Source organism: Centroberyx gerrardi, chromosome 7, assembly GCF_048128805.1.
Source record: "Centroberyx gerrardi isolate f3 chromosome 7, fCenGer3.hap1.cur.20231027, whole genome shotgun sequence".
NCBI lineage: Eukaryota > Metazoa > Chordata > Actinopteri > Beryciformes > Berycidae > Centroberyx > Centroberyx gerrardi.
In genome coordinates this window covers 11,259,731-11,284,925 of record NC_136003.1, presented here as the reverse complement: position 1 = coordinate 11,284,925, position 25,195 = coordinate 11,259,731, and the positions used below count along the sequence as shown (strand labels likewise).

At 44.6% G+C, this 25,195-nt stretch overlaps 1 protein-coding gene across 4 annotated transcripts in view; it reads left to right on the top strand.

The window, feature by feature from the left end:
* The window catches only part of nfixb (nuclear factor I/Xb), a 128,004-nt gene that overhangs the window by 6,864 nt on the left and 95,945 nt on the right, over positions 1–25,195 (top strand). For 3 of the 4 annotated variants that reach the window (XM_078284452.1, XM_078284453.1, XM_078284450.1), the window contains exon 2: positions 983–1,066. In XM_078284452.1, the coding sequence (XP_078140578.1) occupies positions 983–1,066 (84 nt within the window). Of the gene's footprint in view, positions 1–982; positions 1,067–4,586; positions 4,716–25,195 lie in introns of those variants that run through there. The other variant, XM_078284451.1, reaches the window with a different exon arrangement.

Sequence of the window (25,195 nt, the reverse complement as noted above, 5' to 3'; positions counted from 1 at the left end):
TACCAGTGTGGACTAAAAAGTAGTAGCCACGGGCTAGCAAGCCAGACATAATTCCCATCCCTGATCCAGATCCTCGGTCTACGGTTCCCTCCCATCCATGTCGTCTGGCCTGGCTGCCTGAATTGACAGCAGAACTGCAATGGATGCTCATTCAGAGCCCAAGTCTCAGCCGGCGCGTCCCACAGCATACAAATGAACTGCGCTGAATAGAAACAAACACTTAGAATAAATACTTTAGCTGCATCTATCAGTGAATGCAATGTAGGGCCCTATAGTGTAGCCAAGGGCCTCTGTGTGTGTGTGTGTGTGTGTGTGTGTGCGCACGTGCGTGTGTGTGTATGCATGTGGGCACGCACATGCGCATTGCCTGAGTGTTTGTGTGAGCGGGTATCTGCGCGTATGTGTGCATGCGTGTGTGTGTATGAGTGTGTATGAGAGTGTGTGTGTGTGTGTGAATGTTTTGTGCTGAATCAGTGCGCGCTGTGAGAAAAGTGACCATGCAGGTGAAATAGCAGGGACAGGAAATGCCATTGTGTTGGTGTATTGTGTGGCGGTATGGCAGCTAAACACTTTGCTCTCCATTCAAGTGGTGGTGACTGGCAGGGCCGGGCCTCGGGCCTGCACAGCATATGGGTTCAGGCAGGCAGCACACATTATGAACCGTGTGTGTGCGTGTGTGTGTGTTTGTGTGTGTGCATGTGTGAAATGTAAAGATTAAAGACGTCGCTTTCCCATTAGTTTGGCACTAAATAGCACAATTATCGCATATCCTTCAATATTGTGGCTGGACCTGAGCAGAAGGAGGATGATGATTATAAAATAGAGCAGGAGCAGGAGGAAGATTCTAACATCAAAAATCAACACTGACTTTTTACAGCATTATATGACTGTTAAAATAGCAGCCAACTTGTATATATGTTCCCTGAACTCTGTTAACGACAGTGTCACCTAATGAATGAATGACTGTTGTGTTACATTTCAGGCAACCGAAACCTTTCTGTTGAACGAAGACCCCTCCAGAGGTCCTGGGATGCCTGAATGCTTTGTAGTATCAGATTCATACAGGGTATGCATTTATGATTATTATTATTATTATTGTTGTTGTTGTTATTATTATGATTATTTCATATATTTTTATTAAATGTGTTATTTGAGTCATTAGTCATTAGTGTGACTGACAGTCTGTTTTCATGCTCTTGGTAATTGCACCACAATCATAATGTCATTCACAGCTCCCTCTACTCAGCTGCAAACCATTACAATCATTATTTCCACACGCACATTTAAGAAAAAAGGGGGCCTTTGCAGCTTCACCGAAGCGCCCTCGCCTTGTGGGAATGAAAATTATGACGATAATGTGCAGCATGCCTGGTTGTATAAAATGAAGAGAAAGAGAGAAAAAAAAATAGAAAGAAGAAAAAAATACCAGTGGAATACTACACAAAGTTGAAGAAAGTGTGCAGCTTTTAAAAAAAAAAAAAAGAATTCCACCCAGCGAGCGCACTGGATTTACAGCGATCGGCCTGATATAAAACGGTAATAAAAACAGAGGAGTGGGAGGGGGAGGGGAGGGGGAGGGGGGGGGCAAGGGGGGCTGTGGATGACTGAAAATGTGATTGTTAATGAGGTGGGAGCCAGCTTTTCTATACTCTTTGTTTTCCCGGCATAAGACTTATGCCAAGTCTCATAGAGAATCTGGGTTGCTGCAGTGTATCGTGTGTCTCGGGGTACAGAAATGAACCATTATGGCTGTAATTGAGCAGCATGGTTGGTAGGGGAGAGTTTTGGGGAGGGGGAGGAGCGTCGCTGCGACCGTATTGGATTCCAGGGGGCAGCGAGTTCAAGAACATCCACAGGAGGGTGTCTACCTCCAGCTCCTCACAAGGAGGTCTGCTGTGCGCCGCTTGTACTTTTGTGTGAAGTGCATCACCGCTCTCTCTCCCTCTCTCTCTCTCTCTCTCTCTCTCTCTCTCTCTCTCCCTCTCTCCTTCCCTCATGCGTGTGCGCTGTATGTGAGCAGCGCAGGGCCTGCAGAGCCACGTCCTCGCCGCTGAGGTTTGCTCGGCTGAACAGCGGCACCACGCTCCTCCTTATCTGCCCTGGTCCCTTGTTCCTTCTCCTTTTACAGCAGAGACAGCCAGGTGCGGTGTCATGGCTGGTTGGGGTATCACGCTGTGAGGTAGTTTCAGGGAAATTTGTAGCTACTTTGATCCCAGGACGACCTTTTTTTTTTGCAGTCGGCCTCCTGTGTGTTCAGGTCCAGGTTCCCTAAGGCCTAAAGTTTCCCTGATGCCGTCATCACACCGGCCTAAAAACTCAACACATCCATTTTTAGGATGATGATACTGACTCCTCTGATCATTTATTAGCGAAAACCCCGGTTCTATCCCGAGAAACTCTGGGAAATGAAAGGTTAAAGTCTAGACAATGCCGGCCTGATGAGTGAATTACAAACATATTCATTACAGAGCTGACCACATTGGTGCGGTGGTAAATATGTATATTGGAGCATGTGAAAAAGCAGAGCCACAGCAGACCCACCAACCATAGCATATGGCTCTACCATGTGTTACTTAATGAGAGATTTACTCACACAGACCACTAAATGTGTGGCTCATTTAAGGAGCCACGGCAGAGGAGTGCGTTTGCGTGTGTTGCATTCGAGTCGACTCTATAAAGGCGGGGGGGTTTTGATCCCCGTGCAACCGCTCTCTGTAACCTTTTGCACCCGGCGGTCTTGTGCAGCACTTTTAATGACTCCAGTGAGAAAGTGAGCACAAGATAAGAGTTAGCGTTCGGCTGCAAACAAAGATCTAAAAGTCCCTCCAAAAAGTTGCGACAGTTTTAGAAGCAAATTCACTCCACCTGCCGACAGGGGAAGCAAAAGGTGCGTGCGTTGCGTGTGGGTGTGCCTGTGGGTGTGTCTGTATGTGTTTTTGTGTGTGCGTGTGTGTGTGTTTCGTATTAGTCATGTATCATATTCGTGGAAAGGAATGCTGGTATCATAACCTTGTGTGGCGGCGAGGACAGGAGGTTACGGTTTTGTGGTCCACATACACTCCTGACCACACACTTTCTCCCTCCCTCCCTCCCTGCCTGCGTCTCTGGCTCTCTTATTTGGCTGTGTGCAGTAATTGGCCACACAGAGCCCAGATCTCTTTGTTTCGCCTGCAGAGGCTTGCGGTATAAATGCACAAGCAGTAGGCCTCATAAATCTGTGGGACTCCAGTGTCAGGCCCAAATTTCAGCTCCGCTTCTCCACAATGACTTCACTCCCACCCAAATTCCCACCGTACCACACTTGGGAGCCGGTCCAACAAACTTTATTTTATGGCTTTTATGTGAAATGTGCATCACTCACTACTGTTTGTGTGCGTGCGTGTGTGTGTGTGTGTGTGTGTGTGTGTGTGAGCGAGAGAGAGAGAGAGAGTTTCTGTTTCCTCACATACCCCAATATAGTGTTTTGATACTGCTCAGAGGCTGTGATTATATGTCTGTCTTCACGTTTGGTAGTTTTCTCTTTTCAACTTCATAGTAAATACGGCAGTCTCCTCTGGTAACAGTTTGGCCGGGACTTTAACTTCTCTGGTTTGAAGCTGCAGTTGTGGGTTCCAGACCGGGTCAAACATGGTTCAATAACAAATAAATCCACTCACTTTACACCCATGGTGAAATAATGTGTTGACTCGAATGCTTGCAGCTGCATTCAAGCGTATAAGCAAAATGCAAAGTTTTGCTTTAGTGCAAAAGTCTTTGCAGAATTTGAATCTACACAGAGATAGGAGCTGTAATTGGACTAATATAGGAACTGTTTAAAAACTGAACAACTGGTGGAGATAATCCAATAGGTGAACTGTAATTATATCACCTAAACTTGTCAAATTTATGTAAATTAATTAGAAAACTATTTTAATCCGATTCAGTCACATAAACGAGACTTTACTTCATCTGTGTCCATGTGGCTGTTCCTCATACTGCACATGCTATAGGCAATTGCACAGGTCTCAAAATATATATATAGCCTCTGTATTTATTGCCCTGCAGCTGTTGGAGCGCACTGATGCGTGTTTCACCTCAGATCTACTCCGATGTTGCCTTTACGCATTATACCTCCAAGTCGAAGTACAACAAACGCATTTAACCAACTTTTAGAAAATGATTAAATCGCTGTTGCGCCTATCAAACCTGCCTCAGAACGACTCATTTACCCTATAATCATAATTTGCATTTCCATAACATCGACATTACGGGTCAATAAACCCTCATTAGTTTAACATTAGTGTAGCATTACCATATAAAAGATGTAGGGAAACGCCAGTACGCATACCGGGTTAAATACCCCGCGAACCAGTGAAGACAAATTAAAGGAAAGCTTTGTCTGTCACCGCTCAGTCGTCAAAGTTCTGCTGAAAACACGCCGATATAAATCTATATGTCTTATCAAATGAAGAGTTAGTTAGGGGTAATTCTTTACAAAGAGGAGAGCGACAGCGTCCTGCACGGAAGAGGGGAGGGAGAGAAACTTTTTTCCCTGAAAGTTTGTGTAAGCTTTCACTTTCTAGGCGGGGTTACTGTAAGCTGCAGCATGGAGTGAGAGAAACAGGACGGCGAGCGATTGCAATGCAGCACCACACCGAGCTTCCATCCAACTTAAATAAGCTCTCCAATTCTCCTTTCTAAAAATAACCATGTACTCCCCGTACTGCTTGACACAGGTAAATGTCTTATCTTCTTTCATTGTTTGGGTTATTCTAGTCTAAGCGGAGATGCCGGTTTTCATTGCGCTGCTTCTTTCTTTTTTCCTTTTTTTTTTTTTTTTTTTTTTTTTTTGCACAACAGTTTATTTGTGTGTGTTACGGCGTGTTTCTGCTCTCCGAGCCTCTCTGAAACTTAACCCGAACTCTCCGACACTTGTCCCGCCACCGTGCGCATTTCTTTTGCGTAAAACTTTCTTGTGCGTTTTCATCGCACATGGGTTTTGGAGAGAAAATGGCGCTTCTCCCGAAATGTATTTGATATAAAAAAAAAAAAAAAGAAAAAAGAAAGGAGGGGAGCCTAGGAGGAGGAGAAAGCAGAGCGGAGGGATAGAGAGAATGTGGACTGGAGTTTAATATTACATGTGTGAGATGGATTTTTCCAAGTGTCGAGCCTCGCAAGAGTTTCGCTGCTGATAGGAGTTGCAGGAGAGCGGGGCGCGCCGCCTTTAGAGCGTTATATCTGAAGTTCAATCCGGGAGAGCCGCGGAGAGTTTGGAGCTGGGGGGTGTGTGTGTGTGTGTGTGTGTGTGTGTGTGTGTGTGTATGTGTGTGTGTGTGTGTGTGTGCGCGTGCGCGCGCGCGTGCGCGCGTGCGTTCGTGCAGTTGTAAAGTCTGACATCTTCTGAGAAACTAGTCCTTTTCTGAAGCTCTGGCGCACCAGTTGACTATTCTATAGCTTTTGCATGCAGCCTATATGAACATTACTGTCAGGCCTGTAATGGAGTTGAACTCAACAAGAGACACAGCAACTATATTATATTTCAGCTCATGTTATCAACTTTTCACCTCATACATAGGCTAACTATTTAATATATATTTTTTCATAAACCGAGTGTAGCAGTGACTCTTCTCCTTGTAGACACACGTGTGTGACGCCTGTTTTCCCCCAAATTATTTCAGTGAATTACTTTGCCGCGTTTTTTTTTTTTTAATCAAATGAGTGTGCAAAATGACTGTCACTGTTTTCTAATATGATATTGTTATGTGGAACTCTTGCTGCAGGTAGTGCACAGTAATTTTTTTTTAGGAATAGTCTAAAAATGAGCAGAGTTTCAAACACTTAACTCGGCTTTTGCCATTTAGAGGAGCCTTTCATACTAAAAAAAATAAGACACAAGGCTTCTACTTCAGTGAAAACAGACTTCCTCCCTTAGAAATGATTGTTCCAAATTTACATCACATTTATAACATGTTTATTTTGTGTTGCTGTTGTCAAGGAAATAATACAGTTAAAGGAAATTTCACAATCTGGTGCTATTGGGAAAACTGGACCCGCTTGAACATGTTTTTCATTGGTTTAGTGTGGGGCAGCCTAGATGAAATGAGTATCTTCAGACCTTTTTCTGCAGATTGCAGTATTATTAGATTGTATTGTGGACTTCTGTGACCTTAAAAATGGGATTGGTGTCAGGCTGCTCTAATAAATGTTTTCATGCCACTCAGGTTCCCTTTTGACCAGTTTTTAAATTGCTTTTTATTTATATTTTCTCACTTTGTTAATTTCTGAATTTGTTATATTAATAGTTAATTTGCCTGTGCTGTGGCTCTTATAGATTGAGTCTAGTCTTTTTACACTCAACTTAAAATGAATGTTCATCATGCCGAACCTTCAACCTTCCCTTAAAATCTCCTGCCTGAAAAATTAACTTGTGGATGGAAGAGTATAGAGAGAGCGAGCTCTGACAAATATAATGCTGCTTGCAGAACATTTTCACTAAGCTTTCTGCCAGATGGGTGAAGCTTTATGCAATGCAGCATAGTCACATCATGTTAAAAGTTTAGAATCCAACATGCTTAGCAGCTTCCCTCATACACCATCATGTCTGTGTCTCTGTTTTAAGGTCAAATTCAAGTGTGTTAAACTGTCACAGGCACTGACACACACTGGCATGTGTTCTGCAAAGCCAAATAAAATCCCTATACCTTTAGTTTTAAGTGTTTTCTGTCAGTACCTTGCTTTTTTTTTTTTAATATGAAGCCTCATCGCTTGTTCTGTTTTTTCCAGGTCTATAAGGTTTTTGAAGGTAAATTTCCCTCCAAATCTACCTCTATATTCCAAGCGGTGGCATTGACCTGCCCGTGTTACAACCGTTGAAAGTCTTACTCTTATAAAGCAAACTTGTTTATCCCTCACTGGCTTCGTCTGACAGCGGACTGCCAGGGCCCGTTTGATGTGTAATTCATTCCTTATTTTACAGTGGTTTTATTAAAAGAGTTTTCCTCCCATCATATGCCTTCTGACGACTGCTACCAGAGGCTGCATGGGAGGCTGCTCTCAGCTCCTCTCATGCGGGCATAGCCATGTCTGGTTCCCATTTAAAAACACTAGCCGGATCATAATGTTGTCCTCTTATTGACACAAGCAAGGCAAAGGAGATTTGAATATTTTCCCCCGATTCTTCGTTTTATTGAAGAAAGCTACTCATGTCGACTCTAGGGCTCATGAGTTGAAATTGACTGAGTGTGACTTGGTGAAAGGGAAAGGAAATGAAAAAGACGGGTCACATCATGATTACAAGCATCACACATATTGTTAGCCTATAGATTATGATATGCTATTTCTATAGAATTGCTTATATGCAGTCTTCTTTTTTTCAAATGCTCTGAACTATGACTTGTCTGGCCTTCACTCCCAAACAGAGACTCAGAGAGTATATACAAGTCTTTATCTGTAATTGATAAATATTACATTATTTCACAGCACAATATGCCTAAACAAAAGAGCTTGCATTTAGTCACAAAGGCTATATTCCCCTTAATTAAAAGTAATTGGCATCAAGGCCAACTGCGCATACAGTGTAATGTGGTACACATGTTGCACATATGGTATAGTAGGCTATGTCATTGCCTGGACTGGGAAACGATGGCAGCGTGTGATTTCAGCATAGCCCCAAATATGTATATTTTGCATGTCATTTTTTATTTAGTACCTTTATGTGTGTGTGTGTGTGTGCCGTGCAGGGAGGAAACAACTTCGCTTTCCGTGCACGCAGCACCAGCAGCTCTCTCCCCAGCATTCCCTCGCAGCTCCGTCTGCAGACGGAGAAGCACATTTTGTTTATTTAATTGCTGTTAATAATTAAAAAAACGAGCTTGGACCTCGGATATGGCAACAATTGTAAACAATCGAATGAATTATTAACTGCGATAAAAGCCTTGCTGGAGAGAAGCAGCGTGCTGGGATGTGACGGACGGTGCGTAATGGAAGCAAATTACGGAGAGCCCAGAGAGGAGAGTGTGTGTGTGTGTGTGTGTGTGTGTGTGTGTGTGTGTGTGCGTGTGTTTGTCTGTGTGACTTCTAGTGTGTTGTCTGTGGTGAGCTAATTTACCGATGAAAATCACACAGACATTATAGGTCTTTTTCATTTCAGTGTATAGATTGGCTAGACTGGAATTCTCTGTAATTGCCTGTCTAGAGACTAGAAGTGAAAGAAAGCTGCTCATTCATAAAGATAAGGGAATAGCAGATAATTATTACGTTGTCCTTTATTTTACTTTCCATTCATTTTAAAACAAACCTGGAGCTTGTAGTGCAAATAAGGAAAATTCTTGCTCAAATAGACACTGAATGAATTTTGGCATGTAATTGAAATTGATTGAGATGCTATTTCATTATATTTATATCTTTTTAAAATATGTGTTAACCCTTCTAAAGCTTAAGTATCACTTCGCTGCAACACTGTAATTTAAAATATGGCCTATCTAACACATTGGTGCTGGTAAATCCACTTCTCGGCGCTGTACGGGCCTGCAGGCCAGAATGACGCTGCACAGCTCTGCCCTTTACAACAACCATTGGCAAAACAAAAAAAAACAACAAAAAAAAAATCATTGCATTTTGAATATGTGGTGTGTGTGTTCTGTAGCTCATGCAGCTGGTAATGTTGTCATCTCAATCTATTTTCACCGGTGCGACATTTTAACATATTCCTTCCCTCTGCTCCTCTGCCCGCCTGGACGCTGACCCCTGCTCTCCTCGCCTCTTAACACCCTCTCGACACTAAAGTATTACCCTACTCACCTTCTAAACAATGCATTAGTGGTAAGTCCCGTCCCTATTTATTCAGCATTAGGTGTATGTGTTTTACATCCCGTCTTGATAAAAATGTTTTGTGATGCTCACTCTATGGGCCGTGCAGCTTGACCTCCAGCTTTTCACTGAATTAGAAGGGAGGGGGAACTTCTATTTCACTGCAAACACTCCAGTATCACACACACTGTATTATCTATCTGTATTTTGTATTATTAAGCGAGGCTATATTTTTATTGCTTGACCACATGACACTTTTTCATTTCAAAGCAGTCATGCATCAGCTCGAACCAGGCCGCAGATTGGTTTCAAACTCCACCGGCTTTTTCCTTTTCGAGCATGTGCTATTTTAATCGGTGCCTATCAAAATATCTTACCTTAGTTTGAGACAGTGGATAAATATTGTAGATTCAAAATATGAGGTCCGAGCTACTTTTCTTTTTTTTTTTCACAAGGGTGAGCCGACGCCAGCAGCGTTCCAAACGGCGGTACGCAAACTTGCTGTTGTTAAAGGGAGACTGCTTTCATTTTAAAATGTGGGATCGCTGCTTGAAATCTACTGCTCTTTATCCCAATGTATTTCAGATTAATTTAAATTACCGCAGAATGCAAGCAACCTTGCACTGCCCTCTCCCTTATTTTTCATATAGGCCTTATATCTTATATGCCAGCTCTCCTCAGCAATTTAATATTTGTATTGGTGTAGGCCTAACTGCAGTTGGACAGTTCATTTTGATAATTTAAACAGACAAATGAAGAATATGATAAATTGCATTTGGTATTTTCTTTTAAGGCCTGTAACAGTCAGAATTCACCTCTGCTTTAAGGTCACCGTCTCAGCGCACATGACTTATTGTGTTGTCCTCCCAGGCTGAACCGTGCAATTTTCTTTATCAGCCTATATGTTGCTCCAAGAGGATGTATTATATTTTTTTTACGTCATCACCAATCCTTATCACTTTCTTTATCAGATATCAGTGTTTGGAGTGAAAATATTAAAGAAACATTTAGAGGGGAAAGAATGAGCTAGTTTGTTTTATGTGAGAATCAAGTGAAATTAATGTAATCAATGTTTGGATTAGTACTTTTAACTGAGGTCCTTGTACCATTGTCGTCTCAAAGCCCTTCTCTCCCATGAAACCTCCATTTACACATATTTTGTGAGGTGGCCTTTCAACCCCTCCCCACTGCTCTCTCTCGCTCTCTCTCTCTCTCTCTCTCTCTCTTCCCAAGGCCTGGAAAATGAGTTGGAACAGCTGTTCAGGGGATTAAAATCTGATGGAACCGCAGTCTGAATAAACAGAAATGTTGGATTTTTCAGAATTAAAGACACACACACACACACACACACACACACACACACACACATAGAAACACACATGCATCCATGTGCACTTGCACACGCATGCACATGCAAACAAACAACCCCTCCCCCCAATAAACATGCACCAAAACCTTTGGTGCCATGTCTTCATGCCGATTAGGCCTGTGAGTGGTTATCACTGGATTAGCCAATATAGCTGGATGCCAGTTTCCAGGCAGCAGCCTCTATTGTGTCTCACCTATCTTTTAAAATATCCTTTTCAAACCATTCACTGCAGTTTCACTTTAGTTCAAAAGCATAAAGGAGGCCAGATTTCTTTGAGCCACTCCCAAATGCCAAAGTCACATTGCGGGAAGTGGAGAATAGGTCCTATTGCCTGTTATTGAATTTCTCAGATAGATATATTGAATTATCATATTACCGTGGATTTGGGTTCAAAGGGGCACAAGTGTAATTTCCTTGACTCCACCTAACAGCCAATCAGCATGATCAGTGACGCCAAATAGCGAGCAGAGGTTTAGCTTGTGTGGATATTTGTGAGGAAAAGGGACTTTTTGACCAGGCAGCCAGTAAAGCACTCTGTGTTTTGGACACGGGACAGCAGAGTGAACTCATCGTGTGTTTGACTGACAGGTAGGGCTGATCTATTGTGCTCGCCGGTAACTGAGTTGTGTGCTCGCACATGTGTAAGCGGGGAAGATGGCAGGGAGTAAGGGTGAAATCGGAGTCCCTGATTGGTTGCGCCGGTGTTTTGTGGCTGTGGGCAGCGCCGGATCTTTTCCCCATCGTGTAACGGGGACACCAGGAGGCCACAATGCCAGACGCTGCCTGGGACACCGTGTTCCTTTTACTTATTCATTCCTACCACACACCGCTGGTCCCAGTCCCGGGCCAATCCACCACCAAAACCACCACCAAGAGAGATTCTAATGTTTCACCTTAGCTTAGCTCATTTCAGGTGGCAGGTTTTTTAGTGTGTATGTTTTCAGTAAAAAAAGTTGATGAGCACCCCCAAGCCCCTCTTCCACTGGTGCCACCAAAGGCCACCACTAGCCAGATCTCCCCAGCCTCAAACAAGGAGGTGGCCCTCCTTGGATAGCTCACACCTTCAGATGTGGACTGGCAAAGGTTGTTTTTTGTTATCTTTGCAGCTTGAAAATTGCTCGCATGTGTGCAAGGCCATATGTGGCGGATTATTAGCATTCGAAGGACATATTTCTAAGCTTATGAAAGAGAGACTTTTGAAGGTTTCTGTGATTAATGTCTTTATTGATAATAGCATCTTTCTCTATTTATTGTCAGCTGGTGACTGGGGGCCACCGTGTGTCGGCAGAAGGAGCGAATTTACGGCAATTTTGTATAGAATTCAGAGCTTTGCTTGGTGGCAAAGACAAAGACGGGATGAATTGGATGCATTTTGGCAGGCGGCAATATAGATTTGAATTAAGTAGCATGTAGTTTTTATCTCAAGCTGCATGCAGAAGAGGCAGAACCAACTGTGTCTCATTCAATATCAGCACAGCTGTCCCAGCATCCGTGGAGAATGGATTCCTACTGCTATTGCCATGGGAGGCTCCAGCCAAGAAGAATGGGAGGATATCCAGTGTGTGTGCTTGTATTTTAAAAGGAAGGAGAGGGAGAATGAGAGGAGAGAGTAATATGCTATGTGTGTCTGTGTGTGCTGCATACATGTCTGTGTGTATGTGTATGTGTGTTTCAATGCACGTGCATGTTTTTTTTTTTGCATGTGTGTGTCATGTTGTCTCCACCCGCCTCGCTTTTCCTTCACTCATGTCACCTCTGGCATGGATTATTCTTTGGCAGAACCCTGGCAGTGCCCGCGGCCCCAGCGCGGTTCTGCGGTCGCTGATATGTTGTGCTGTTGCCATGGCTACCGAACACACACACGGGTGCTAAATTACATAATTGAGCTAGAATATACATAGGAACACAAAATACTCACTGTACAATATGGGAACAGAGAAAGGGAGAAAAACAGCGAGAGTTAGAGTAGTGTGTGTGTGTGTTAGTATGTGTGTAAGTGTGTGTGTGTGTGTGTGTATGTAGGGGGTCTCAATTTAGAAACCACCAAGACAAAATGTGCCTTTGCCCATACAAATCAGGAGCAGAGGAGGGAATTTCATTGGAGAATGTTTGAGAGCTTTGTCATAGCTGAGCGTTAGATGGACGCATCGGTACAGCGTGTTCTTTCCTCCAATTTTGAGTCATAAATCTAAATAGTGGTGCCGCCATTATATGGGTATTTCGATCACTGTGACGACCAATTTGACAGGGCAATCGAGGATAAGGCAATGTGTGTGTGTGTGTGTGAGTGAGTGAGTGAGTGAGTGTGTGTGTGTGTGTGTGAGAGAGAAAGAGAAAGAGAGAGAGAGAGGGAAAGAGAGAGTTAGTATGAGAGAGGGTGTGGCTGCTTGGGTTTACACAGATACACCATGAAGTAGACACACAAACACACACACACACACACGCACACATATTTCCTTAACATTTCTTTCTTACCCTGCAAAGTTCCCTCCTCTCTCTCTCTCTCTCCTCCTCCTCCTCCTCCTCCTCCTCCTCCTCCTGGGCTTTTATGTTTGTTTTGAATAGATGGTAACTCTCAGTGTTTTGCATGATGGCTTTCTATCTGTGAGAGCATCAGCAATATGGAAAAACCCAGCCACCAACACTGTCACACCTCGCTTGCCCTGGAGTGGGCTTTAAGGGCGAAACCTTTGAATTGCAAATTTCCGTATCATATATATATTAGGTTTGATGATTTATGTCCCGTTGCAGAACAACGAAACAAAAACCACACTGAGCAAGGGATCAGTCGGAAAAGCTCTACTGTGCAAATCTGATAATGTCCATCACACACTGAATTAGCTGGGGAGAGAGATATACTAGAGGTCATAACACCCCAACTTCACGGTCACAAAGGGCACTATCAGTATGAGAATCTTGCATAGATTATTTTGTGCCAAAGCTACTCGCATGGAGCCAGCAGCACAAAAAAATGTCATTACTACGAAGTATTTTCAGTCAATAAAGTCATATCCAGGGTTATAAAATGAATAATGTTATAGATTTCACAGAGTTTAGCTTGTTTTGTTCTGTGTCTGTAGCTATAGAGGACAGAGTGAGAAACGTTTCTGAGCTGGCTTTGTTCTTGCATTGAGTCAATTTGAACTAATGCCAATATCAACACATGGAGTGAACGTTGACAGTAATTCATGCCCTGTTTTTTTTTAATCAACAAGTAACATTTCAGGAAAGATATGTGTTATTAAAATTGGAAGATAGTTCTGTGTTCCACAAAGGGGAACATAAGGGCTTCAACTTGTGACCGGCAAAGCGAGGAGGAGCGTGCAAAGCCATTGTATCAGTCTGTCACAGGTCAACAGAAATAGATAGAGAGTTGTTGTTGCGGATCATTGTCGGCCCCCTCAAGGTCACTCCAGTGTGGGCAATCTGGGCATGTTGTTTGGCCTGTCCTGCCTGTCTGTCTGACCTACATCTCACTGCATGGGCTAAATATATACAGTAGACCCCTCATTACAAAGCTACCAGATTAATCTGGATGAAATCTGAGCGCCGTTCCACTCTCTATCGCTCTTTGACTCTATGACTGTAGCCTTCTCTTTATAGACTTCCCCAGGCGGACTTTCCATCTCATTCAGTCTCTCAGACACAATCATGCATTCACAAACCAAAAAAAAATTAAAAATTTGCAGATGCAGGCATTCACGCAAACATGGCACACATGTGCACACACTATCTTCTTCTGAATAGGGAAGAAGCTGCAGCCACGTTTGGCCTCATACCCATTCACAAACATACCCTTTCTATTTTCGCAGCATACGGTGTCTCAATTGAATTCAAGCCTACATATACAAGCTGTGTTTTGCGCTGCCTGGTGCGTAATGCTCTGTGGAGGTAGGCTATACAACCCAGGCAAACACAAACGCCCAGACACACACTTCCCACACCTGCACGCACTTAAGCACATGAGGCACAGGTGCGCATTCTTGACTTGTCCATGTCAATATGGAGCCGTCGGTAGAAATCACGCCCAGTACCACTACATTAGAGCACTGGAGTGTGTGTGCACGTGTGTGCGTGTGTGTTTGTGTGATAGGACGGGTTGGATGCCAGCGTACCACATGTGCCAATACCATCAACTGACTCTTAAACCATATGGTACTTAATCTACGGCCCTCCTGCCATCCCTCCACCCATCGAGCCCTCCACCCATCCATCCATCCATCCATCCATCCACCCATCCATCCACCCATTCATCCATTCATCCATCCATTACCAGGCAAAAGCCTTGCATTAGCAGCATCTCCGCGCACCTGGTAATAACTAGAGAGGCAATTATGATCATTTGGACACAAAGGATAAAGACTTCATCAGGCCTCAATTAATTGGGGAGGGGAGGGAGGGCGAGTAGCGTCGGGATTCAGCATTGTTCAGCTGTCGAGGGATGACATCACACAGTGACGCCACTCGATGACGTCACAGTATTCATCGCGTCGCCACCGGCCCCCTGGTCTTAAGCGGAGGCCGGATAAAGAGGTGTTGATTGGCTCGCTTGATTGTACCTCAACTTTCCCTGTGGCTTTCTTTCATCATCGCGCTGCATTACCTCATGCTGCAGCGGTGGCGAAACAGCGCCAAGTAGAGTACAGGCCATGTTGATCCAGCATAGGAGATGAAAAGAGCGCGGACAAACTGTATCCGTACAGGAAATGTACTATGCGCCGGCTAGTTCTCAGATAAGATTATGAGCCCAGTAATGATTATCTACATGATTGGAAGTCGCCCGTCGACATTCGAGAGCCGCTCTCTGGTGCTCTGTTTCACCAGGAACTTGCCTCGGAGGTTTGCGACTGGGCTAAATAGGCATTTATTGGGTTAATGTTGGAGGGAAAAACTTTTCCTGTCTTGGGGGTGGGTGGAGGAGCGTTGACGTTTGGAGGCTTATGAACCCGCAAGTCAAACAGTAACGAAAACACTTGTGACCTGATTTCAAGAGCCGGGGAAGAAAAAAAAAAAAAAGACAAGGAAGGGGAAAGGAGGATTTTAAGTTACAGAGATGAGAGAGAAAAGACTCACAGACTGCAATATCAGTATCTCATGGCTGCATGCCTTCCTTTCTCTTTCTTTCTTTCTTTCTTTCTTTCTTTCTTGTTTGCTTGCTTGCTTGTTTGCTTTCTTGCCTCCTCTCTCATTTTCCCTTCTCTTCTCTGTCTGTGTCTCTGTCTCAGTCTGTCTCAGCGTGTCTCTGCCATTTGGTCACCCGGTCCAGCAAGGAATAGCTGTCACCCTAGGGAACAAAGCGCTACAGCTTGCTGTTCGGAGCAGGAAGTTGGCACGGGGCCAGGGGTGGAAAATCTATACGCCGTTGCATAATATAACATATCTTTACCTTAGATGAACTCTGAGGAGGCCCGGCAGCTGTGAGCAAACAGAGCTCGAGGGCGGGAGTTTGTGTGTGATTGACTGACTCTGTTTGTGTGTGTGTGTGTGTGTGTGTGTGTGTGTGTGAGGGCCCCATGCTTCTTGTGAGCGTCTGCTGGCTGGAGCTGCAGGCCCGAGGCTATTCGAGCCTCCTCCATGACAGTTGAGTAGAGTACAGTAGAGTGAAACAGACCGCTGTTTGACTGAAAAGGAGCAGATCGGAGTAGAGTTCAGCAGAGGAGACTGGGGCCGACTGGGGCAGGGCTCCGGGGTTGCAGTCGAACACGACTCTGCGGCTTCTCTTTTTTGGCCCGGCCAGGCCTGTAACTACTATCCCGCCACAGCTGCGCCGTCCTCTGCGAGGGAACTCAGATATAAACTTTCTGCTCTGTTTAGGCTCCGAGAAATAGCTGCGGGATTAGTGTGCGTTACATGGAAAGTTGTATATTCGGCTGGAAAATTCAACGCGGGGACGAGGATTTCATGTCACTGCTAATATATAAAACACAGATGGGGCCAGATTTAACTTTACTCCGCTGAGTTCACTGGGCGGGAAACTCCCCCCCCTCCCCCCTCCACCCCTCCACCTCTCCCCCCCTCCCCCCCGCACTCTTGAAACACACGTAAGGCTTCATGACAGTTTATAAATTCACTGTGACACCGCACTCTGCTCTCCGCTGTCCTATTATGAAGATGTCTAGCGGCTTCGAGAGACTCTCTAGATATCCGTCTAGAGGCCCTTTTTTTGTCATGTGATCGCCCGCGGCCTGTAATGGAGAAACAGTGCGCCGTGGCTCTTCTTTTGTGGCTGCTGCTTTTTTTTCTTTTTCGGAGCTCTCCGCCGAAAAGGGGAATTGGTAAGGGAAAGAACCTAAAAGCGGTCCGCTGTCTAACGTGTCGGGGCCGCTGTCAGTCTCCTCAGCACGCACGGGGCGTCCCGAGAGCGCCGCTGTGAAACCCAAACAGGCCTCATTATGGTCATCATCTGGAATAAAGCGCAATCATCTCGGCCACCTGTGGCAAGCTGCGGCGGAGAGCAGAGTCCTCTACGCCTCATGGACCTGTCTGTCAGAGTCGCGTATCAGTTCGCACACATTTGTTTTTATTCACCGCGTTTTTTTTCTTTCCCCCTCCCACCCCCTCCATCTTGTTTTTCCTCACCTGAGAGCGGTTCCAGGCTAGAGTTAGGACTCTTATGGGGACCACAAATTGACTGTATATTGCAGTCAAGCAGTGGAGATTTATGATGAAAGTGAATAGGGAAGGTGTGGGCGGGTGTGCAGAGGTGTATATTACAGTGGGGTTTGGAGGTTTTTTTTTTTTAGTTTTATGGACCCATAGTCTTGATCAACCACAAGAGTAGCTTGGAGAAGCTCAAAGCCAAGAGATAGCAATGCTATATTTTTCTTTCGGTTCTGAGGAGAAAGTCATAAAAACAGAAATATATGGAGAGAAATAAAAGAAGAAATACAGCGCAAACAGAGAAAGAAGGGAAGGGGAAAGAAGAGAGCAGAGGGGAGGGAATGAAAGAGGCCATAGTCTGTGTATTGTAAATACAGTAGACTGGTGAGCACTCCATGTCCCTTTTTTATTTTTTCTAGCAGTGTGATTTGTTTGATTTACTCTCTATCAATCAGCGGAGGATGTATTTAAACGAACCTGATGTATATTTGAGAAAGGCTCTTTATAGCTGTGGCTGTTTGTATTCTCCATTTACTTTCCTTGGAAGCAGACCGTGATTAAAACAGACGATATAGGCATATTGTATTTCCTAGGGGATTGGAAGGAATGCAAATGCATCATAACCATATTATACTAGTTAGGAGCAGTTTGTGTTGCCAAGCCTGTGGATACAGGAGAGAGTACACGCAGTTACACTAAAGCATAGCGAGTCCCACAAAGAGCCAGAGTCCCACAACTGCAACAACACAAGGCGATATCCGACACTTTTGGACTATATTTGACATTTCATAGGATACACACAGTACCAAACTCTCCGCTGCATAAAAAGACAGATTTTTCTCTCTGTGAAAAAGTTAATAGAGGAAACCCCAAAAAGTGTGTGAGTGTGTGTGTGCGCGCGTGTGTGTGTCTGTGTGTGTGTCTGAGCGCTGCAGAATCCGTTTGGCATTTTTGTTGTGAGGGAAGCATGTCGCTGGTGGGACTTTGGCCTGCACAATCCCTCCTCTGTTAAAACAATGCGGCAGTTGTCCTCCCTAACCTAATTACTCCCTCCAGGGGGAGAAAGGCAACAGCACCAAATCCCATAGTTAGGAGCTCTGATCTGGGCCCTGCTGTAAGAAAAGGCCTCATTCATTTCCCTCCCTCCATCCACCGCACACGCGCACACACACACGCGCGCGCACACACACACATTCTATTTCTCAGTGATCTGCGATTGGGTTTAGCCTGATAGAAGCTAATTATCCTATAATATATCCTCATATTGGAGACAAAAGCTTGATATTTTTTCCTCGATATTTATTTCATTTCCCTTGTAACATTTTATTATTGTTGTAAATCTGTTGGTGTCGAAGACATAATTGTGTCTAATAGTGGGGCAATATTATCATGACTTTCTGCCCTGTGTTCATGTGCTTGGTATTGGTCTTATCAACCGTCTATTGATGCAAGCACATGCTGGTAAGGCAACCGAAATGCGACAATATAGTATTTGCATTTTGCATAGCCATATTATGTGTATAAAAATCATATCATGTCATTGTAAAAGAGATCAGGAATGCAATCTGTCTTATGTCTGTTGATAGTGTTTTCATGGAAATAATGTAGGAAGTAATAAGTGGCATTTTAAACATTTTAAAAGCTTTGTTTGTGATCCTGTTCAAAGGCCTCTAATTAGGAGACAGTGTGGATGATGCTTCTGCAGCTCTATGTCTACGCTGTCTATTCCTTTGTTTCCGTCTTTCCCGCCCTCCCCCATCCCCTCTTGTTTGTCTTTCATCGCCGCCCGCCGTCACTTACTGGCACCGGTGTAAGGTTTTTAAAACTTTATTACTGTAACTTCAGACAAGGAAGTCCATGCAGGAAGAGGGGAAAGGGATGTGGGCACGGTGGCGTTCGCCGAAAAAAGAGAGGAAGGGTGAAAAAGAGGAAAGGGTGTTAAAGTCTTAATTCTCCCCGAACGTCCTCCGACCCGTTTCGTTTTGTTTATTTGTCTATCCTTTCTCAGGAAGATTAGAGCGGCCATTGTGTGAAAGCTTGGGAAATAAGGCTTGAAGTTTACACGCGGAGATTGTTGCGGTGCGGTGTTGTTGGTCTAGACGGCCAGGGTTCAGACGCTGTTTATCTGAAAAACCCATGGCTTCCCTTTGTTGGCACATTACTTCAGAAATGTCAAAATTAACCTTTTCATTCTGTATAATGCATGAAATCCATTAACAGTTATTTATAGGCATCTATATATATTCAAGTGAAGCATATTCTTTGATATTTTTTTGTTTTTTTCTGTAATATACCCGGTGAAACAGATTGTAGCCATTTCAGTTCAGTTTATTCTACGGTTGGAAGAATATAACGTATAACGGAGCTCATGTCCTTGTATACACAGGGCATATAAGGAGACAGTGGTGTGTGTGTGTGTGTGTGTGTGTGTGCAGTGTTTGTATTAGGCCGAGCTCCTTTCCTGTGGTGTGTGGCCTTGAATCCGTCCGGCATGTGTGTGGACCCTGCGCCCTGGTTGTGCGCCTCGCCGCTCGCCCTACGGCAGAAGCGGAAGCTCTGCTTTTAACCGCATTAGCAGGGCTCTTCCTTTAGCCTCTGGCCCACTCTGTTAACCCTGTCACCGTCCGCTTGCTCTCCTTCCATTCCTCACTTTTATTTTTTAAAACATCTCCTCTCTGCTTTTAGATGGTCTTAGCTTACTGACCCCATATCCTTTGTTTACACTCAGAAACCACAAGGCATTTTCTGTCATTTTACTGTTTTTTTTCAAAAGAATTTCCCTCTTCTTACTCACTATTAATTCAGTACATTCACCCCCCCCCCCCCCCCCCCCTTCATTCACTACTCATTTTTACTAAATTAACTTCTCTCACTTCTTCATCTCTACCAGTTTATCAACTGTTAACTGTTCGGGTCCCTCCAGTCTTCTGTTAACCCTCTGTCTTATCTCCACATACTACAGATTCATTAACCTTTCCTGTTTATTCAGCCCCTGTGCCAACTTGTTAAACTCCTCTCGGCTGTCACTGGCGGCCATGATTGACCCTTTCTCTTCCGCTCGTCAGCCACGTTATTAACCCCTTCTTTCTCATTCAAACTGCCAATGAGTTTATTAACCCCTCATTATGCTTTAGTTCGGCATTTCTGCAACTAAGGGTCAGGACCCGAAATGGGTTACGGGCCTTTTTTTTTTAGGCTTCACATGACAGTAATTGAATCTTTCTATCTATATGTTTCTTAATTAACCCTCTAGTATTATTAACCAAGGTTAATCGCCCATGTTATTACCCCTTTTATTTGAATTTACGCTACTTTTTCTATAAATTAAGCAACAAACAGTCAGTCGTTACAACATTTGTGCAATTATGTGTCCATGGTACTGAGAGCGAATTAATAGAGCCATCACTAGATATGATTCTAACAATGTTTTAATGAATAGAAATGTAGCGCAAAAAGCAATAACTGACAGCAGGGAAGCTTTTTTTTCCCCTTTCTTCCTTTCTTTCTCTTCCCCTTTCTTTTGCCCCCTCCCTCCCCTCTCTCCTATTCTTTCTCTTTATTTCACTCTTTTTGCCAGGAGATGCCCTCTTTTATCAGGGCTGGTACAGACACACCTACAGCCACACCTCTATCAAACATTCACCCCCGGTCGGTGCTATTTGCCCTCGGAGGGCATAAAACAAAGTACAGGCCTACAGGCCGGGCATTAAGCTTTTAGCTTTATTCTCGATCCATACAGGTGGGGCGTCAGATCATCAGGGCTTAATAAATAACTTATGGCTATGGCTTAAGCTCAGTGACTTACCTCATTTAAGGGGGAAAAAGTATGAAGATAAAAAGGAATATATAGACGGGAGGCCATAAGGGGGGTGTGTGCGCAGACATGGAGGGTGAGACAGTGGGGGTTGTGAGTTAGGGATGGCGGCAAAGCATTTGCATAAAGGGCAGGGCAGCGTGCCCGGTGGTGGAAAAGGTTGGCATCACGCCTTTCAGACTGGCAGAGAGGGAAGACTGGAGAGAGAGAGACAGAGAGAGAGAGGGAGAGATGGAGAGGCTGAGAGAGAGGGAGAGAGAGAGAGAGAGAGAGAGAGAGAAGAGGGGGGGGTGGTAGTCAATAGTGCATCCCTTGTTCAGAAAGAGGAGGTCCCTAGCTGTTGGCAGGAAAGCAGGGTAAATCTCTAGTTTGATTGTGTGCTAGATTGCCCCTTTATTTCTCTGATTGCAAAGCGTTCAACACTGCATGAGTAGTGGGCTTTACTTTCCCTGAGCCTTTATTCGGGAGGGAGGTTTTTTTTTTTCCTGGCCCTGTCTGTGATTGTCCCCGCACATATGTCTTTGAGTTTATACTGTGCGCAATCAGTACATCAGGCAATTTGGGGAACTGTCTTTTTTATCAACTCTGCATTCGTCTCCACCCTACAGTATATCCTCAAGCAACCCACTAAAGGTTCATAACACTGTGACTTTTTGCATGATGCCATATGCAGATGTGCTCTCAACATTACAATTTGCAAAGGACACATAGATAAATATAGTCCTGAAGACAACTGCCAAGAGTCCGCCAGTGGCTGTTCTCTGCCCTCCAATCAATTCTCTCTCTCTTTCTCTCTCTCTCCCTCAGAGCCACAATACTGCTGCTCCCCTCATGCCGGCTGTGGTTCTAGTGATGTCATGGTAGTAGGGAGTGAAAGGGACGATTATTTAGCATGGACCTGTTATTTCTGGCCTCGGGTCCATACAAGCCCGAGTGTCAGAAGGAGTCTGTTGCTTCTGCACTGTATACAGAGTCTTGGCTCCCTCCGTCTCTCTGGCCCGTCGGTGGTTATTATGGCCGCTATGAGTGAGGTGCCTGCAAACTGATTGTGACCAGAACCCTTCATAACCTTTTCAATTTAGATGCTCCCTGGCTGTTACTCACAGCAGTGGCGATGCATTATTGTTAAATACTTCCACAGGGCATGAGTAAGGATTTTTTTTTTTCCTTCAACCTGGACCCTGTTTCCTCATCCTTTTCCATCACACTGATTGCTTCTGACCAAAAGCTCATCAATTGCTTCACTATAGAGCTCCTTGGCCCTATAGGACTGTATTAGAGTGCCGTGCCCCCTGGCAAGCAACAGCGTAAGTAGCTCTATAGTGAAGCAACTGATGAGATTTTGGTCAGAATCGATGTGTATGATGGAAAAAGGTGGAAAAATAGGGTCCAGGTTGAAACTTTTAAGATTATATTTTGAACCCTTAAAGGTAATGACAGCTGATCTGACACCAACTAAAGACTGTATAGACTTTGTAAGTGCGTTCACTTGCAATTCAGTGTGTGCCCAAACACCACCTGGTGAGTGGAGGGTGGAGAAAAAGTGCTATTACTCATTATCTAGATGTGGCTCAAACCTTACAGTAACAAGTATGGATTTTCCAAACATTACAAACACCAAAACAGAGATTTAATGGGGTTTGGGTTTCAGAGAACCAAGACGGTGTTTCAAATCACATTTAGTGGAACAATATGCTTTGTAATTGGGTTTACCTTCAAACAGGCAACAAACACCAGTGTTCTGCTCGGGTGCAGCACTTTTCTTGGTTTCAAAACACAATCGTGTTGTTTCAGCTCACTTTCTTCTTCCAACGGTGTGTGAAAGGCTGACTTTGGCGTTTCACACTCATCTCTTTGAAAAGAGGAGCAAAGCCCTACAGCTTTGTTAAGCTGCAAGTTAACACATGAACCTGAAGATCCCTTTCTTTTCATGCAGTGTTGAAATTCTAATTCCAACGCGTATGCAAAGGGATCCTTTCATAACGGGGGTTATGGTGTAAGATCCCTCTGCGGTGAGCCTATTGATGAATCACTGTGCTTGTAAGTCTCTGTGATGTGTGTCAACCAGGTGCATCGGGCCAGTGAGAAAAAACACAATGCGGTATGCAGTGAAGGGTATCAGGCATTGATCGCTTATACCGAACATACCAATGATATCCCACCTCCAGTAAGATAAAAACATTGTTTCATTTGTGTTCAGAAAAGATGGATCAAGTTGCTTCAAACCAATAGAGGATGCAGGATAAGGGGAAACTGATTGCTAGTTGCACTGCTTCATTTTAGGCAGGGAGAGCCATATTCACTGATCACAGAACAGATTTTACCAGAGTGGGAAATTAACACAAACCATCAGCTGAATGTAACTTTGTCTCCTCTACCAGCCACTTTGGCAGGCAGCTAGTTATTGTTTGAATGTCCTATTTTCTAAAAATCTAGTCGGCTGGTAAAATAGTTAAAGAGGATGGGATATTTTGTGATTTACTAGCTGCAGTGACTAGGCTAGTTTAAATGATAATGATTAAATAGAGAGAGAGGAAAAACGAACAAAACAGAACATAGTCCACATCTTCGCCCAAATGGATTTATATCTAATCCAAGTCGGTGAAAACGGTCCACTGTGTTCTCCAGGTTGGCCTTTACCATGATTCTGTCTCAATACACTCCACCGGCAGGAGTGCGAGCAGCAGAAGCCTCCTGGTTGGCACAGCGAGGAAACACTCAGTTATGGCTGTTGTGGTGCTGAGTCGGCCTGCCCCAGCATGGCCAGCCGCCGGCATGCACACACACTCACACACACACACACACACACACACGTTAGTGAGACGCAGGGCGGTTCCTTTATTCAACAGCACATTCTTTCTAGACAGCGGCAGCCGGCGCTGGGTTGAGGGGAGAGGTGTTACTGTGTGTGTGTGTGTGTGTGTGTATGTGTTTCTGTCTGTACTCAGTGTGTGTTTTGGAGTATGTGTTTGTGTGTTGATGGGGCTGCGTGTGTGTGACGGAGTGATGTGGCATCCTGCGCTGTGTGTCATGGAGCTCGTAGCTTTAGGCTATACAGTGGTCAGGCTCCATATTCGAGGTGAGTCCAGAGACACACCAGAATGATATCATCAGTATTATGATCCATGTCAATAAACAGGCTGATTACCACATACTTCATTATGATGGGGTGGAATATTTTTGAATATGCCCCCCCCCCCCACTCGTCAATACTATCGTCTTCATCCTAGAACATTGGCATGTCCCGACATGCAACATGTCTCCTCAAGCAGGAACAAATATCGTTTTATAAAATCTCTGAACAGTATCACAAAAAAACTAAATAGCCTCAAGTCATCTGGACTGAGTTTACCTTGATCTCAGTGTTTTTAGAACAGTTCTAGATAAGGTGAACGTTTTTTTTTTTTTAAGTTAATTTTTCAGCACACAAAGCCCCCAATGTTCCTCGTGTGAATTCTTGCCCGTATTGTTGGTTTAATGATCCATGGTTTGATTTGTCCTCCAAAGCTCAAGATAAATCTTCCGGGGGAATGGAGTGGAACCGGGGGCCTCGATATCTACCGCTCCTCTCGTATGTAGTGGTGTAGTGTAGATATAGATGTCAGTGGGAGAGTGTGGGTGGCGAGAAGAGGCACTGATGGCGTTGTTGGTGCTGGTGGGAGAGGCCAGGAGCTCCAGTTCCAGCCGTCAGAAGGCCCAGACCGCTGTGCGGTGCGGCGGGGCAGCGGAGTCCCTCTGTGGGGCAGGAATGTGCCGTGCGTGCCTCTTCCTCGGCTGGTTCCCCCCTGGCCCACCCCGGGCCCGTTAGCACGCAGCCACCACAAATTGCTTGCAGATTTTTCACACATAGTAACGTGCTGGTTTGTAAACTCTGATAATTACAACCAACGCAGGCACTGAGCTTCATAGATCTTTACGCATCGCTCGCTCGCCACAGTAACAGAGAGTGCGGGGTGGGCTGTTGCACTTTTTCCCCCTGTCTTTAAAATTTAATCCCTCTCTCCCCCCCTATTTTCAGGACCTAATGATTAACAGGAATGATTACTGTGATAACAATGGAGGGTTATGCGGCAGGCACTGTAGCTTGTTCTGTTTACAGTACAAAACCACAGCAAGCTAAAGAAGACATGCAGTCTATACCGTTACTGTAGCCAACAGTTTGTGTGTGTGTGTGTGTGTGTGTGTGTGTGTGTGTGTGTGTATGATTGTCAGTGATGTCAGTGTGCCTGTGTAAGTGTTGGCACATGCCGTCTTTGTCCCTGCCTCACCTGCACCCTGGGAGCTGCTGAATGCAGCAGAACAGAAACTGCAACCAGAGGAGTGCATGCCAGCAGTGGTGTGTGTTTGTGTGTGTGTGTGTGTGTGTGTGTGTGTGTGTGTGTGTGTGTGTGTGCATGAGAGAAAGAGAGAGGAGAGAGAGAGAGAGAGAGAGAGAGAGAGAGAGAGACAGAGAGAGAGAGTGCAGAGTTTACCTGTGACTGAGACAAGGACACACCTGCTACCTCCTGGTGACAAACAAAGGCTCTAAATGGCAATTTTACAAGATGCCATAATTTGGATGGACATTTACACTGAGTGTACGAAACATTAGGAGCCATTTTCAGTGAAATATCCAGACCTGGCTG